We start from the raw sequence: 13,666 nt of genomic DNA, 5'->3' as shown, positions 1-13,666 counted from the left end.
GTTTACTTTTCATACCAGATAAAAAAACATTTGGTTCTCACGGTGACAATGTCCATGGAGTACTTGAACTTGTAACAAACTTTGCTCCTTTTCTCGCTAGCCAGATACAAACTTTGGCATAGAGGATAAAGTCCCACGTATTTCTAAAACAATATGCGATTTATTTAAATAATGGCAATTTAAGAAATAAATGCCGAGACAGTCATGTCCATCAAATACAAGAGTTTGCAGTAAATAATATTGAAGATGAACAAGTATGTTAGATATATTCCATATGATTGTCCTCTTTCTCTGAATCTTGTTGGTAAATAGGCCTATAGTGCAGAAATGGATTGCAGTAGAATTGTTTAAGAACTATATAATTTCTTTTAAGATTTATTATCTCACTATCTATATAGCCTACTTCTTAATTGTTATAGTCGACCAATCTGAAAATCATATTTAATATTGACATGATATCTAAAGGCCTATATTTTAAAAAGGGTCCATATCTCAAATAGCTTAGTAGGGCGACGAAAACCTGTCATTAGGCTATTATAACGAACTTAAGAGATTCTTTTATTAATAACCTTGCTTTTAAGCATAGAGTATTATGCATTATATTGTTTTGTAGATCGAACTACACTCGTTAAATACATAATTTATTAAGAGCTTTAAGATGTTGCTTATATAGGGCCTAAGCACGAAAGCACGAAGTGTATCTAAACTTCATTAAATGGCGCACTAATATTAAGGTTGATAACCCACTGCTGGTTATCATTTAAATACCTTCAAATGTATTAGATCTATTTGATAGTCGTAGATCTCTATGCGTGTGCACGGCGGCGTTGAATAGATCTGTGTGTATTTCTCTTAGTCAGTATGGGCGAGAGCGCTCCAAAATCAATGATTTCTTGAGCTCAGGTTAGTGGCCTTAGTGTAAATATTTTCATTCATTGAGACTCGTAGAATATCAGTATCTTGTCAGTTCAATCATTTAGTAAGTGAATGAATACATGCTGTATTTAATGAAACTTCAATTATAAAAATACCGGAAGAATTTTTTTTCTCTCTATACGAAATAATCAAAGAATAACTCATGCGTGTTTTCTTCTAAATTGTTCAAATCAAGCATGACACAGAAAGAGCGAACCGCTTTGTCATGTCGCAGACGACTCCGTTCTAGAGATTTCTTTGTTCTGCTGCATCGATGAGAGGGTGAGTAATACGTCTTCATGTCGCGAGCAACGCACTGGGAGTGAGCCTGCGATAGCACTGGCCGTCATCCTCGCCGTGCTTTCTCTCTCCTTCCCTCCCCTGCCTCTCTCGTCAGATAGAATCTATCTAGTAGATAATTGAGTGGACTAAACGACAATGCTTCCCGTTTCTTTGAGTTCGGATTAGACTTGAGAGCCAGATCTAACTCCAGTCAGAAAATCATTTCTTTTCAAGGTAAACAAAAACACACGTGCACAATTTTATGGAAATTATGGGATAATTTTAATGAAAGAAAATAGAGGTAATGGATGAGTATAATGTAATTTGATGAACACAATATAGGCCTACTTTATAGAGACTAATAAGCATGACTGAACCAATCATTTGTAGGCCCTATATTGTACTTTTTGTTAGCCCCATGTTGTAATGCAATTAAACCTCTCATCAATTAGAATTCTAGCCATCACGGTTCTCAGTCTATTATGCGTAGCTAGAGATATATCTAGTTTAATTTACTTAAATTTTACGCTTGTAGGCATATTTTGCAACTTTGATTAGGTAAAGTAATTGCATTATTAAATAAAAAGTTATAAGGTTAGGCCTATTTTAATGATTTTTATTCAATTTGGTGAATAATTGATAAATAGGGAAATTCAGTCACAGTTTAAAAAAAAAATAAGCATATTGATATAGGGCCTAAATTATAGTTTACTTATAGAGGACAAAAAAGAGTGCATATTGATATTGAAAACTTCATCTAACCAATTGACAAAGAAGTCAAACTATTCAAGTTGTGCTGTTGTCTCTCAGCCTAGTTATGAACTTGTAATCTTCTTAAGCTGCAGCAGTAATCAATAAGTATAGACTTCTAGATGGCTATATATTAGGCCAAAAACTTTTAAAACATCATAGCCAAATACAATGAAGGCATTTCTTTTGTGTATTTACTTAAACCAAGGGTCTTTGGTCATCATTGTCATATGATGGATGATGACCTGCAACCACCATGATGCCATGTGACATACAGTTCTATCTGATGGTTTCAATGATTCTCAAATACTTTTTGCCTTGTGGAGGTATATGTCTTTTTTTCAGTTATTTTTATCAATCATTTTTTTTTAAATTACTTTGATGATTAGAGGCATGTAGAACTAAACATTTCTAGCCAAGAAAGAACAAAGTACATCTATAGCCAGATAAATCTATTGACTACAGAACTGCATGCCATTGCTCAAGTTTTTATTTTTAGTAGTCTCACAGCATATCATAAGATCCTTTCTTTTACTGTACTATTGCATGCCATTTGATCAATTCTTTCATTATTGCATGATTATCAATGTATTGATCCACCACAGTTCTGCATGCCATTCAATTAATATTTGTACTGTAGCATGTTCATTAGTTATTAATTTGAATACTGCAGATTTACATGCCATTTGATCAATTCTTTTACTGTAGCATATTCTCATTTGATACATTTTAACTGTACTGTACTGATATTTTACTCTAACACTAATTATCATTTGGAACACTCAAGTACTGCAATCTATTAAATATTTGTTTGATCAGATTTTCTATTTGGTTTAAAAAACATTTTTTTTTCCACTCTTCTATTATAAAAATTTGTTTTTTTATCATTATGCATATAATAAAATCAGAAAACCATGTCCAATATCTGTGAGTTAGTAAGGCCATAGTCTAAAATAAAAAAAAACAAAATTGAAAAAAATCAATTTCTTATTTATGAAGCATATAATTTATCATTCTATTCATTAACTATTGATGCTTCACTATTGCAAGGAGTCTTTCCAAAGAGCTTTGCACAATCCAGTTCTTCTATTAACAGTCCAGCTTATATTTGTACTTAGGTTGATGCACACATTTTTCTTGTATGTCTATTTAATTATTCTATTCCTTAATGAAGGGAGGTGCAGTGGTAGAGTGGTAAAGCACTTGGCTTACAAACCAAAGGGTCCCAGGTTCGAATCCTAGAGAAGAGTGGTATTTTTAATTTCGGGATATTTGGGGCGCCTCTGTGTCCACCTAGCTCTAATGGGTACCTGACATATTAATTAATTAAAATTAAGGGTGGTTGGTTGTTGTGCTCTTTAACCATAGGCCAAAGAAACAGTGACCTTTACATCATCTGCCCTATAGATTGAAAGGTCTGAAAGGGAAACTTTACTTTAATCCTTAATGAATACAAAGACACAGTTGAGTCAAGTGTGGTCATTTGGCAAGGTGGACTTGTAATAATAAACATTAAATATCTACAGTCTGCACATATATATCTAATATATATATATATATATATATATATATAAGTGTGTACATGTGTCAACATTTATGTGGTTGAGCTGACAACAATGAAATGAAATATTCGTATCTTTCAGGCACACGAAGTTGTGAATACAAATTTAGTTATTTAAATGGTGCTGAAGGAAACTTTAGCAGTCCAGGCTTTCCAGAATTTTATCCCCCCCTTCTCAGATGCACTTACTTATTTGATGCCTCTAGAAATGGAGGTGTAGAAATCAAATTTGATGCTTTTGAACTTGAAGATGAAGGAGAAGGTGAAGACATGTAAGTTTAATTATTTTCAGGTCTACTTACAGGCTTAAGAACAAAGCTTAATTTTTATTAGAGTAATATATCTTAAAAATAATAAAATAATACCAATAAGTTTGATTTAAAGGACAAAGAAATTAGATATATAATTATATGTTGATCTTTTCCTAAAATATAATTAGGTATAAGTCTTTAACTGGCTTGTTTATTTAATGAATTGTTGTTTTTTTTGGGGGGTACAAGTTCTAGTTAACTCTATGTTTAAAATTTCCCAACTCATCTGTTGCTACATTAGTATTTGTTTCTCATATTTTATATGCTTACAATCAATACAAATAACATATCTGAAACATCAAGGGGAAATAACTTTTATTCTATTTGGTCCTCAATTAAAAAAAAAACAAAAAACTATAACATATATATAGCTTCTACAATAGTCAATTAAACTCCTAAAGCCACAAACTCTTTGAATTATTTTCCCTCTATTGTGATAATTAGCATGTTTGATATTTAAAACAAACATTTTGTCAGTTGCAGGTATGATTATATTGATGTCTACACACTGGATTCTCAAGGATTTAAAACATTTCTGAATAAATTCTGTGGAAGAAAAATTCCTCAAGCAATTATTTCTCCTCAGTCAAAGCTTGAAATTGTATTTGTTACAGACCACTGGCAAAATTCTGCTATAGGATTTCTAGGCAGATACCATTTTCTTGGAGAAGGTAAATTGTTCAATTTGTAATTTAAAATTACCAATAAATAAAACAAAATGCATTATAGGAATAAAAAAAAAGCTTTTTTTTTTTAAATTGATTATTAGCAAATAATTCAAGTCTTGGAACAAAATTGGATTTAAAAAAATAAGGATGTGACTTTTTTTTTGACAAGGCATTACATTGTGTCTTGATATCACCTTTAATTAAACAGGAAACTAAAAATATCTTACTAACCCAACGTACAATGTGGTGGTTTATTACTAGCTCAGTACTGCTGTCTTTGAACCAAACTGGGTTAAGATGAATCAATATGATAATGTGTCCTTGAAGTATAGCTCCAGAATTGAAACAATGTCAACCCTTTCATGTGCCTAACACACTTTCCAATTCTATTTGTAATTGTGATATGTTGTAATATTTCAGATTGGCAGCCATTTGATCACAAGCCCACTAAATGTGGCAGTGATAGTTTATCAGGAATAGCTGGATTCATCCAATCCCCGAATTATCCAGGGATTTATCCACAGAATGTTAATTGTTCTTGGGTTATAAAAGTAGCAGAAAAACAACAAATTCTTTTAAGAGTACTGGAACTTGATATTGGCCAAGACTGTAAGTGTTGTTTTTTTTTAATTGTGTCAACTGCCCCTTTTTTAAATTCCTAAACTTTGTTAGTTAAACATTTACTGTCTGTTTACATAGTGTGCTATTCAAATGTAGAATATGGAGATTGTGGAATGTAAACTATTTCAACCAATAGGATGACTTGTCAGAAGTACCAGCAGTCTACAAAAAAACTACTTGTAGAAAAATGAGTTGTTTTAATTACTAAAAAAATAAATTGATGCTGTAAATTATATATAAAAAAAACTTTACTTAAAAATAAGATTTGTAAAAGTCTTAAAATGGTTCCTTTTTAAGAATTAAAGATAGTTTCTTGCTGCCAGATCACTAGAATTTTATTGCTTTCTGTTAACATTTTAGAAAGGAATCCTGTTTCAGTGGTGACATTTTAAATGGAAAGGCTCTAGAAATGTTCCTTATTATTATGGAAAAATAAATCTAAATGTTTTCTGATAAGCAAATGACAGGCTATGTAGCATTTGAGATATTCTTCATTTATGACTCAAACTTATCATATTTCAGTTATTAATTTGTTTGATTTACTACCCAAGTATTACTTTTCTGTTTTTTTCTCAGCACAATGCCATGATGCTAAATTATTCTTATACAATGGCTATGCAACAACAATGAGCTTACAGACCAAAGAATGGTGTGGTCAGAAGACAATGTACAATCCTGATGAACTAGAGTATGTGACAGTCACAAATAGATCTGTTCTCAGATTTTTATCTGGTTCAAGCAGCAACAAAAGACATAAGGGATTTAAACTTCTTTGGATGGCAGTCAGTTTCCCCAAGTACCCAGCAGGTGAAATTCTTTTGGTCAATTTTAATTTAAGAAAACTATGAAGCAAATACATAAGTCTATATTTTACAAGTAGTAAACAAATGTTCACTCTCAAGTTTGTTTAACCTATATCTAATAGGCTTTTCTAAAAAGTATGGTTTTTAAAAAGTTGATATCAACTTACTCTGCCTAGTAAAAAGTTTTTACACATTATTTCTCCGACTCCCAATTTTGGACCAAGCTGAAATTTTGCACAATTATTACTTTTACCTGACAACACAAGAATCAATGTAAACAATTAACCAATTAGTGATAAATTACTGGTAATTAATTATTTTGTTTGGTATCTTGAACAAGGGAAAGAAATGTACTTGACTGAAGTGGGGATATAAGCTGAATTAGTCCCCTTTGTAGGTCACTGCTTTAAAGTAAGTTTAAATCAAACAATACATAACTTTACAATCTTCTATAGTCATATTCACCTCCCTAGCAGAGTGGTTAGAATGTCGGCTTGAGGAGGCATGATTCATAAGTTGGAATTCAGTTCGTTCCCTTTTTTTCATTTTTTGTAATTGCTTTTAAAAACTAATTATGGTAAAAATCTACCCAAATATCCTTTCTTTCTCCCCCCTCCCCATTTTCCTAACTGATCCAGACAAGTGATAGGATCATATGCCTATTGAGAAAGCTAAAAGCATGAAATCGCTAACAACAACAATTGGTAAAAAATATTTCTAATTGCACAGATTTATGTTTGGTCTAGATCTAGTTTAAGATTGTGAAGTGCATTGATTTTATCCTCAGAGGTCTGTAAAACCTTTGAGTGTGAAGGAGGAAAATATTGCCAGAGTGGATTGCCATGTACAAAGTTACCTAAATATTGCATTTCTAAAAAATTGGTTTGCGATGGAGTCTACAACTGTGGACCTTATGATGACAGTGATGAACGCAAATGTGAGTTTGTTTTTTTTTAGTTTAAGCCAACTTAGTTGGATGTATTGCACAGCCATGGCTGTGGTTCTTAAAATATTAGACAAGAGAGCTATTCCTAAAGTACATCTGTGTTGCAGTTTTTAATTTTGAAATTAGACCTTGAAAATGATATTGTCTTGTTGTAACCTTGATCATTTCTGGTTTTCAGGTGAAAGAGAGATAGTGATCATTGCCACCTGTATAAGTGTTCCCAGTCTAGCAATAGTACTGTTGGTTGTATTTGTGATTTATTGTTACAAAAGTAAACGAGTAAAGAAATCAGTTTCACAAGACCAACATCTGACACACAGTCAGAGTCAGGTCAGTAGTCACCATAAAATTTGGCTTAAATTTGAGACTTAGGTCACTAGTGACTAGGGGTGCACCGGATAGTCGCTCCGGCTTCTGCCGAATATCCGGCATTTTTTACTATCCAGTACTATTCGGCTCCGGTCGGATATCACTACCGGGTAGTAAACTGGATAGTAAAAAATACACCTATTTAATATGCATAAAGTGGACCTCGTTCCATTAATATCTGATGTAGAATGTATTAATGTTTATATTAAAACAAAATAATGTGCTTAAAAATAGAGCCATTATGAATATGCACCAAACATCGTTTATTATAAAGACAAGGCGTGTTAATAACTTAATATAAATAGAAATGAAACTTTACATCATAAATGCGCTTTACATACAGATCAGCAATGGCTGACTTTTTTTTCAATTTGTCTTGACCTTTGAGTAGGTTAGTTAACATGTTAAAATGCTACATTCCTTGACTACGTCATGCTGACCAGACGTCTGTCTAGCTGTGCGGGTATATTTCCAGAGGTAGAGATGAACAACTCCCACCCCTTTTTATTTGTTTAGTCCATCACATTGAGTTTTTTTTATAGGCAGGTGACAACAAGTTAAATGCGATGGACGTAGGTTTAATGTCAGCGTATTGACACTCTCTAGAGGTCACACCTTTCGAGGGAATTGAGTTTGTTTATTTAGTAGTTAATCTTTATTACGGAGGCTGGACTACCATAGCCACACCTCTAAGGTAACCAGGTATAATTCCAGATGAACAACTCCCTCCCCCTTTTATTTGTTTAGTCCATCCCATTGAGTTCATTGATTGACAGGTGACCACAAGTCAGATATGATGGACGTAAGCACTCTCTAGAGGTCACTCGAGGGAACTATGTTTGTTTACTTAGTAGTTAATCTTAATTGGGTGGGGGGGGGGATGGACTGTACTTCAAGCCAAACATCTATACGGGTATCCGGACAAAGAGTTATTTGGAGAAAAATCTTAATCACGTGGTTGGGCTAGAGGCCACACCTTTTCAAGTGTGCCGAGTTACTTGAACATAAATCTCAATTAGTAAGCTGGACTAAAGATCACACACACACCTAAACGAATGACCTTTAGCTACACAGAACTCAAACAGCGAGATTATATAGCCCAGTAAGCCAGTAACTAATTATTTAGTAGAAGACACGACCAGGGCTATCTTTCAATGCAGAGCTAAACACCCCCTACTCTTTATTTTATTTCTTTGGTTCTTGACACCCAATTTATTGATAGTCATTGACCATTTTTTAAGCCAGAATGAAAAAACGCAACGCGCTAACAAAGGATATTACACTGTCAATAAATATTACGGTTAAATAATTTTTCTAACGTGTTAACTTGAATATTATTCCTGCAAATATGTGTCTTGATTTGATAATAATATTCTTAATAATTTGTGACAGTCAATTAACTCCTTGTTATTACTATTTTTTAACTTAAGATGCGTACTTAGCCACTGTGTATCAGGCTAGGACGACTTTTACACATAAATAATGAAAAACCTTACAGTAAATTTTAAAATCGCATAAAATAAATTGAATAATAGTACCGCAGTTAGGTCTAGCAAACAAAGAAAGTGTAAAGTGTAAAGTGGAGCGTAAAAACAAAACAACCCTTGACCTCTAACTAGTGGACGGGTATAATTTATCTACATGCTTGACTGACCATGCCAATGTGTTATCTTTTTTGACTGACACCCAACTCTATTGCGTGCATATGCTCAAGGAAAAAACAATGCATGATGGTTAACACAAACAACTATACACACTACACTAGGACTACATGTGTAGGCTCACTAGGTATATCTGACCAGGGTGTTGTTCTGAATTTCATGAACACATACATCCGACCACTATACAAGGCAGATTGCACTTTACTTATGAGATTTATATCAGTAACTAGTTAAATATATACTAACATTATTTACATTGACCTTCCTACACACATCCTTTACAGTTGGTGGCATCGTACATACACACAGACACACTCATGCTTTACAGATTTTTAGAAATAGGGCCTACTGTTTGAATAAATCAATCAGTAACAGAGTTTAAAACAATAACGTATATAAAAGGAAAATAAAACCAACCAATATAGGAATGTTATTTAACAGTTTCGTAAAATGTTCAGCAACACAAGCTATTAACAAGACACATAGGTATCTGGCTCCGGCCCCGGCCGAATATCAAATTTTACTATCCGGTCATATCCGGCCCCGGCCGGATATCAAAAAGTACTATCCGGTGCACCCCTACTAGTGACAAACTTTACCTTGCATTTGAGAGTCAGATCAGTAGTGACATAAACTTTACCTTAAACTTGAGAGTTACATCAGTAGGTTTGGAAAATGTGTACAATAATTGACAAAGAGTCAGGCTAACAGTCACAGAAAGTTAACAAATACATATTGCCAAAGTTCATTCAGAGAGTTGAGTGCTTTTTCTAAAGCATCAATAGTTCCACAGTGTTAAAGCAGGTCAGGCATTTCGGCAAGACCACTACCTAAGGCCACCATGCCTCTTAATTCAAAGTCATACATCTAGCATTCAAAAAACCAGTACTTTTGAATGGATAGGATAAAAAAAAGTGAAGATAAGAAATACAAATGTATCAATGTACAGCTTGAACATCACAAATACAGTCATCTTGAAAGATGTGGCAGCTTGACCATCACAAATACAGTCATCTTGAAAGATGTGGCAGCTTGACCATCACAAATACAGTCATCTTGAAAGATGTGGCAGCTTGACCATCACAAATACAGTCATCTTGAAAGATGTGTCAGAAAGAAAGGAGGACAAATTAATTTAGATCTCAAGCTGAACTTATTCATCTCATCTCTGCCTGTGGTCCCTTCTGGGGCATAGGCCACCATCAAGCTTCCACCAGGCATCTTGGTTCTGGGCGAATCTCTCCAACGTTCCCCATGTCTTGCCAATCTGCTTGGCATCTGCTTCTAAATCATGGCGCCATGTATTCTTAGGCCGTCCCCTCTTCTTCTTTCCTTGGGGGTTCCAGGTTAGGGCTTGCCTTGTTATGTTGGACGCAGGCTTGCGAAGGGTGTGACCTATCCATCTCCAGCATCTCTCTGAAGGATATATACTTCAATGAGCTGCTGCTTTGTTCTTTGCCACAGTTCCTCATTCGAGATCCTAAGATGGTGAGGTTGTATCGCAGTTGCCACTTGTGCTGCCTTCCCAGTCTCATACATGGTCCAGACATTCCAAGTACCGATGGTGGTGGTGGTCCTGGTAGAGATGATGGTTCTCGACCTGTTGGCTTTCAGATGACTCTAGCTTTCACCGACATGCGTCATAAACCTTCCAGCTGGAGGTCCACCCTCTCTCAGATCCATGACTTCTGTTGATTAGCTGTTTGGTGTTTCTGTAGCTAGTGGTTTTTCTACAGGGTAGGGTAGCTAGCCCTACGCTCAACCCTCCTCCTTTCTCAGCTGGGCTTGGGACCATCACATGGCAGAGTTTGAACTTATTTCTTTTTTGATAGAAATATAAACGAAACTGCTTTGATTGTTTTTATAATAGATTGATATTGTAATGCTTTGATTGTTTTTATAATAGATTGATATTGTAATGCTTTGATTGTTTTTATAATAGATTGTAATTGTTTTAAAATTTATCCACCATTGTTTCTACCATTTAACATTGTCCAAGGCTTGTTGTTGAAAAATTCTATAACATTTATAAATTCAAAATGAATAAATATATTTTCCAATTTCTTGTAGTAATATTACACAGCAAAATAATCTACCTAAATAAACACATTCTTAAAATTAAAGTCATGAAAATATTTTGTTCAAATGAAACCCATTTTCTACTTCTCTAACTAGGGTACAACATCTCATGAATCTTTCAATCGTCAACTGATATTGCAAACAAGTTTTATAGATGGTGCCAGCTCTGCTATTGTTGATAATACTCTTCTACCTGATATACTGGACCTTGACCAGGTCTGCTTTTAGAAATAATTGTAACATGTTGTCTATGGATTGATGTGAAACATACAAATTGTCTTGTTCGCAAACAACAACCTAATTCTATGGTGTAATAATAAAAAAAGACCAATGTCATTGTGACACAGTGAGTTGGTGCCTGCCTGTTTAACTTCATTTAATTATTTAACAGTTCATGATTCATCTTTTGCATCCAAGTCTTTTCTTAAAATATATATAATAGCTATTCATTGTGATGCAGAAGCATATATCTTTGTACAAGCTAATCTATTTAGTGGGCAGCTAAGGTGCTGATTTTAACACGTAATTCATAAAGTTTAATATTTTTTTTTAATATAGGATCTCAACTTTCCAAGTCCTAGTGCTTCTCTGGATGGTGATACTAGAGGTCACAAAAAAAGGCCTTCTTATCACATGATGCAACAAAATTATGAAGACAGTCACCTCATCATTTCTAACACATGATCAGTCTGATTCAAGTCTAGTAGACACCATTTTAATATTTTTAAAGCATGATTCATTCAACATGATAACAGTTGTTATAACTTATGAAATTGTACACTATTCAAGTTGCAGCCTCAGTATACATTATGTAAGTCATTTCATGTTAATGCTCTTGTGTGTTTTCTATGCTTTGTTAGCATTTCAGTATTCACCAAAGTTAGGGAAATATCATACAATACTAAACATATTTATGAAAATAAGATATTTAATAATTATATTGACACAGTAACATCCTTTCATAAACTTTAATGTTTGTATAATAAGTATATATATAGTTCTTTTACTGTTAATGGATACCATGATCAACTAGTTCAAGATTGGAATCTCATTTGTATTGGACATTCCTGACATTTTCATTGCAACTGTTTCTTTTCTTAAATGTATGTAGTGATAAGTTAGTAGTCAGCATCAATACAGTTCCACCATTTATATGAGATTTTTTTTGAGTTATCTGTCACCAATATGTCCAAGTTTTCACAAGTCACTATTAAGTTCTAATGAATCCTAGTCAAGATGAATGTATGATGTACATATTAATTTATTTCTTTGTAACTTACGTTTTAGTAGACAAAGTAAAATGCACTATTCTAGTCACCATTAGAGTTAGAGGATTGCATTCCCTTTGACCTCAGTCATTATTTGTTGCAATTCAACCCTGATGCATATTTACAGTTTCTGTTGACCATAACATTTGAACCTTTTGCATTTCCTTTTTTACTCTTAAGCCAGAATTCAGTTTGTTATCTATAGTGTAATTGTAGATAATAATGCTCTTGTTATCTATAGTGTAATTGTAGATAATAATGCTCTTGTTATCATTAACTATACCTGCAGCATTGGTTGTACTTTCTAAAATGACATTCAGCTGGATTTTTAACGCAGCAATTCATCATCATTCATAAGTTTTAAATATTATCTAATTAGTTCTAATGAAGGCTATCATTACGTTCTTAAGAACTAATTATCAATTTTAGAAAAGAATGAACATTTTATTTATTCAAATAGAAAATAATGAAAATCAATACTGATTTCTTCCCCGCAATGATAGATTCAGATGGCATTCTTGCAAATATCAAGACATATGTAAGAGTGGCTGTACTTGGGTTCGACTATTGGGGAAGATAGGGATTTTGAATTTCAGGATTTTTAGGGCACCCCTAAGTCCACCCAACTCAAATTTAGTTGGGAAAAGTAAAGGCAGTTGGTCATTGTGTTGGCCACATGACACCCTGCTCATTAACAATGGCCAAAGAAGAAGATGACCTAACATCATCTGCAAGGTCTGAAAGGGGACCTTTACTATCAAGACATTTCTAAATCAAAACAAAACCTAAACATTGGTAACAGTTGATCGTAGCTACCAAAATGTTGAACAGATTAATTTAGCATCAAAGAAAATATGTTCTCTAAATAGATAATTGATTGTAGAAAAAAATTATTGAAAAAATTTAGAAGATGAAATTACAGTGTGATTTTTTTCATCTGCCTGGCAGCCATTCCTCACAAACTATATTGCAGTCTGAATGATAAATAGGAAATATGTGTGAACTCAAAAGGGTGAAATATAATTTTATTAATTTGAAAACAGACTGCATCAACAACTATAGAGGAACTTTTATAGATAAAATGTTCAGAAATCAAATGTGTATTTTGTAAAGCAAACTAGCTACTTGTTTCTTTGCACAGTAGGTTTAGACAATGTATTTATAGATGATGTTTGCAATACATTTATATTTCACATTTAGTTTTATTTTTTTAATCCTTGTTCCCAAAAGGAAATACATTTCTGGGAGACATGTTTGTGAATATGTTTGGTCCAGAGTTTATTTCATAATTTGTTGTACTCCTATTTTTTTTATACTAGTTGATTTTTGAAAATATTTCCTAATAAACAATTTTTGAACAATAAATTATTTTGGTTTGTTTGCTTTTACTTAAAAGAAACTGACAAACTTTAATGTCTTTTTATTACAACAG

At 33.3% G+C, this 13,666-nt stretch overlaps 1 protein-coding gene across 3 annotated transcripts; it reads left to right on the top strand.

The window, feature by feature from the left end:
- The first annotated feature begins 1,266 nt into the window (after positions 1 to 1,266).
- Positions 1,267 to 13,599, top strand: LOC106059920 (membrane frizzled-related protein-like). Of its 3 annotated transcripts, none has more exons than XM_056033110.1 (10): positions 1,267 to 1,498; positions 2,156 to 2,273; positions 3,591 to 3,780; positions 4,297 to 4,490; positions 4,908 to 5,096; positions 5,685 to 5,915; positions 6,699 to 6,848; positions 7,036 to 7,187; positions 11,063 to 11,182; positions 11,525 to 13,599. In XM_056033110.1, exons 2-10 carry the CDS (start codon positions 2,204 to 2,206, stop codon positions 11,648 to 11,650), a joined length of 1,422 nt encoding a protein of 473 aa, XP_055889085.1. In that variant the 5' UTR covers positions 1,267 to 1,498; positions 2,156 to 2,203; the 3' UTR covers positions 11,651 to 13,599. The 3 variants fall into 3 exon arrangements, with proteins under 3 accessions (XP_055889085.1, XP_013073084.1, XP_013073082.1); XM_013217630.2 differs by having other exon boundaries at positions 1,268 to 1,431; positions 4,303 to 4,490; XM_013217628.2 differs by having other exon boundaries at positions 1,268 to 1,431.
- The last annotated feature ends 67 nt before the right edge of the window (positions 13,600 to 13,666 follow it).

Source organism: Biomphalaria glabrata, chromosome 6 (assembly GCF_947242115.1).
Source record: "Biomphalaria glabrata chromosome 6, xgBioGlab47.1, whole genome shotgun sequence".
NCBI classification, from domain to species: domain Eukaryota; kingdom Metazoa; phylum Mollusca; class Gastropoda; family Planorbidae; genus Biomphalaria; species Biomphalaria glabrata.
The sequence above is the reverse complement of the archived record's forward strand: the minus strand, read 5'-3'. Positions and strand labels throughout refer to the sequence as shown.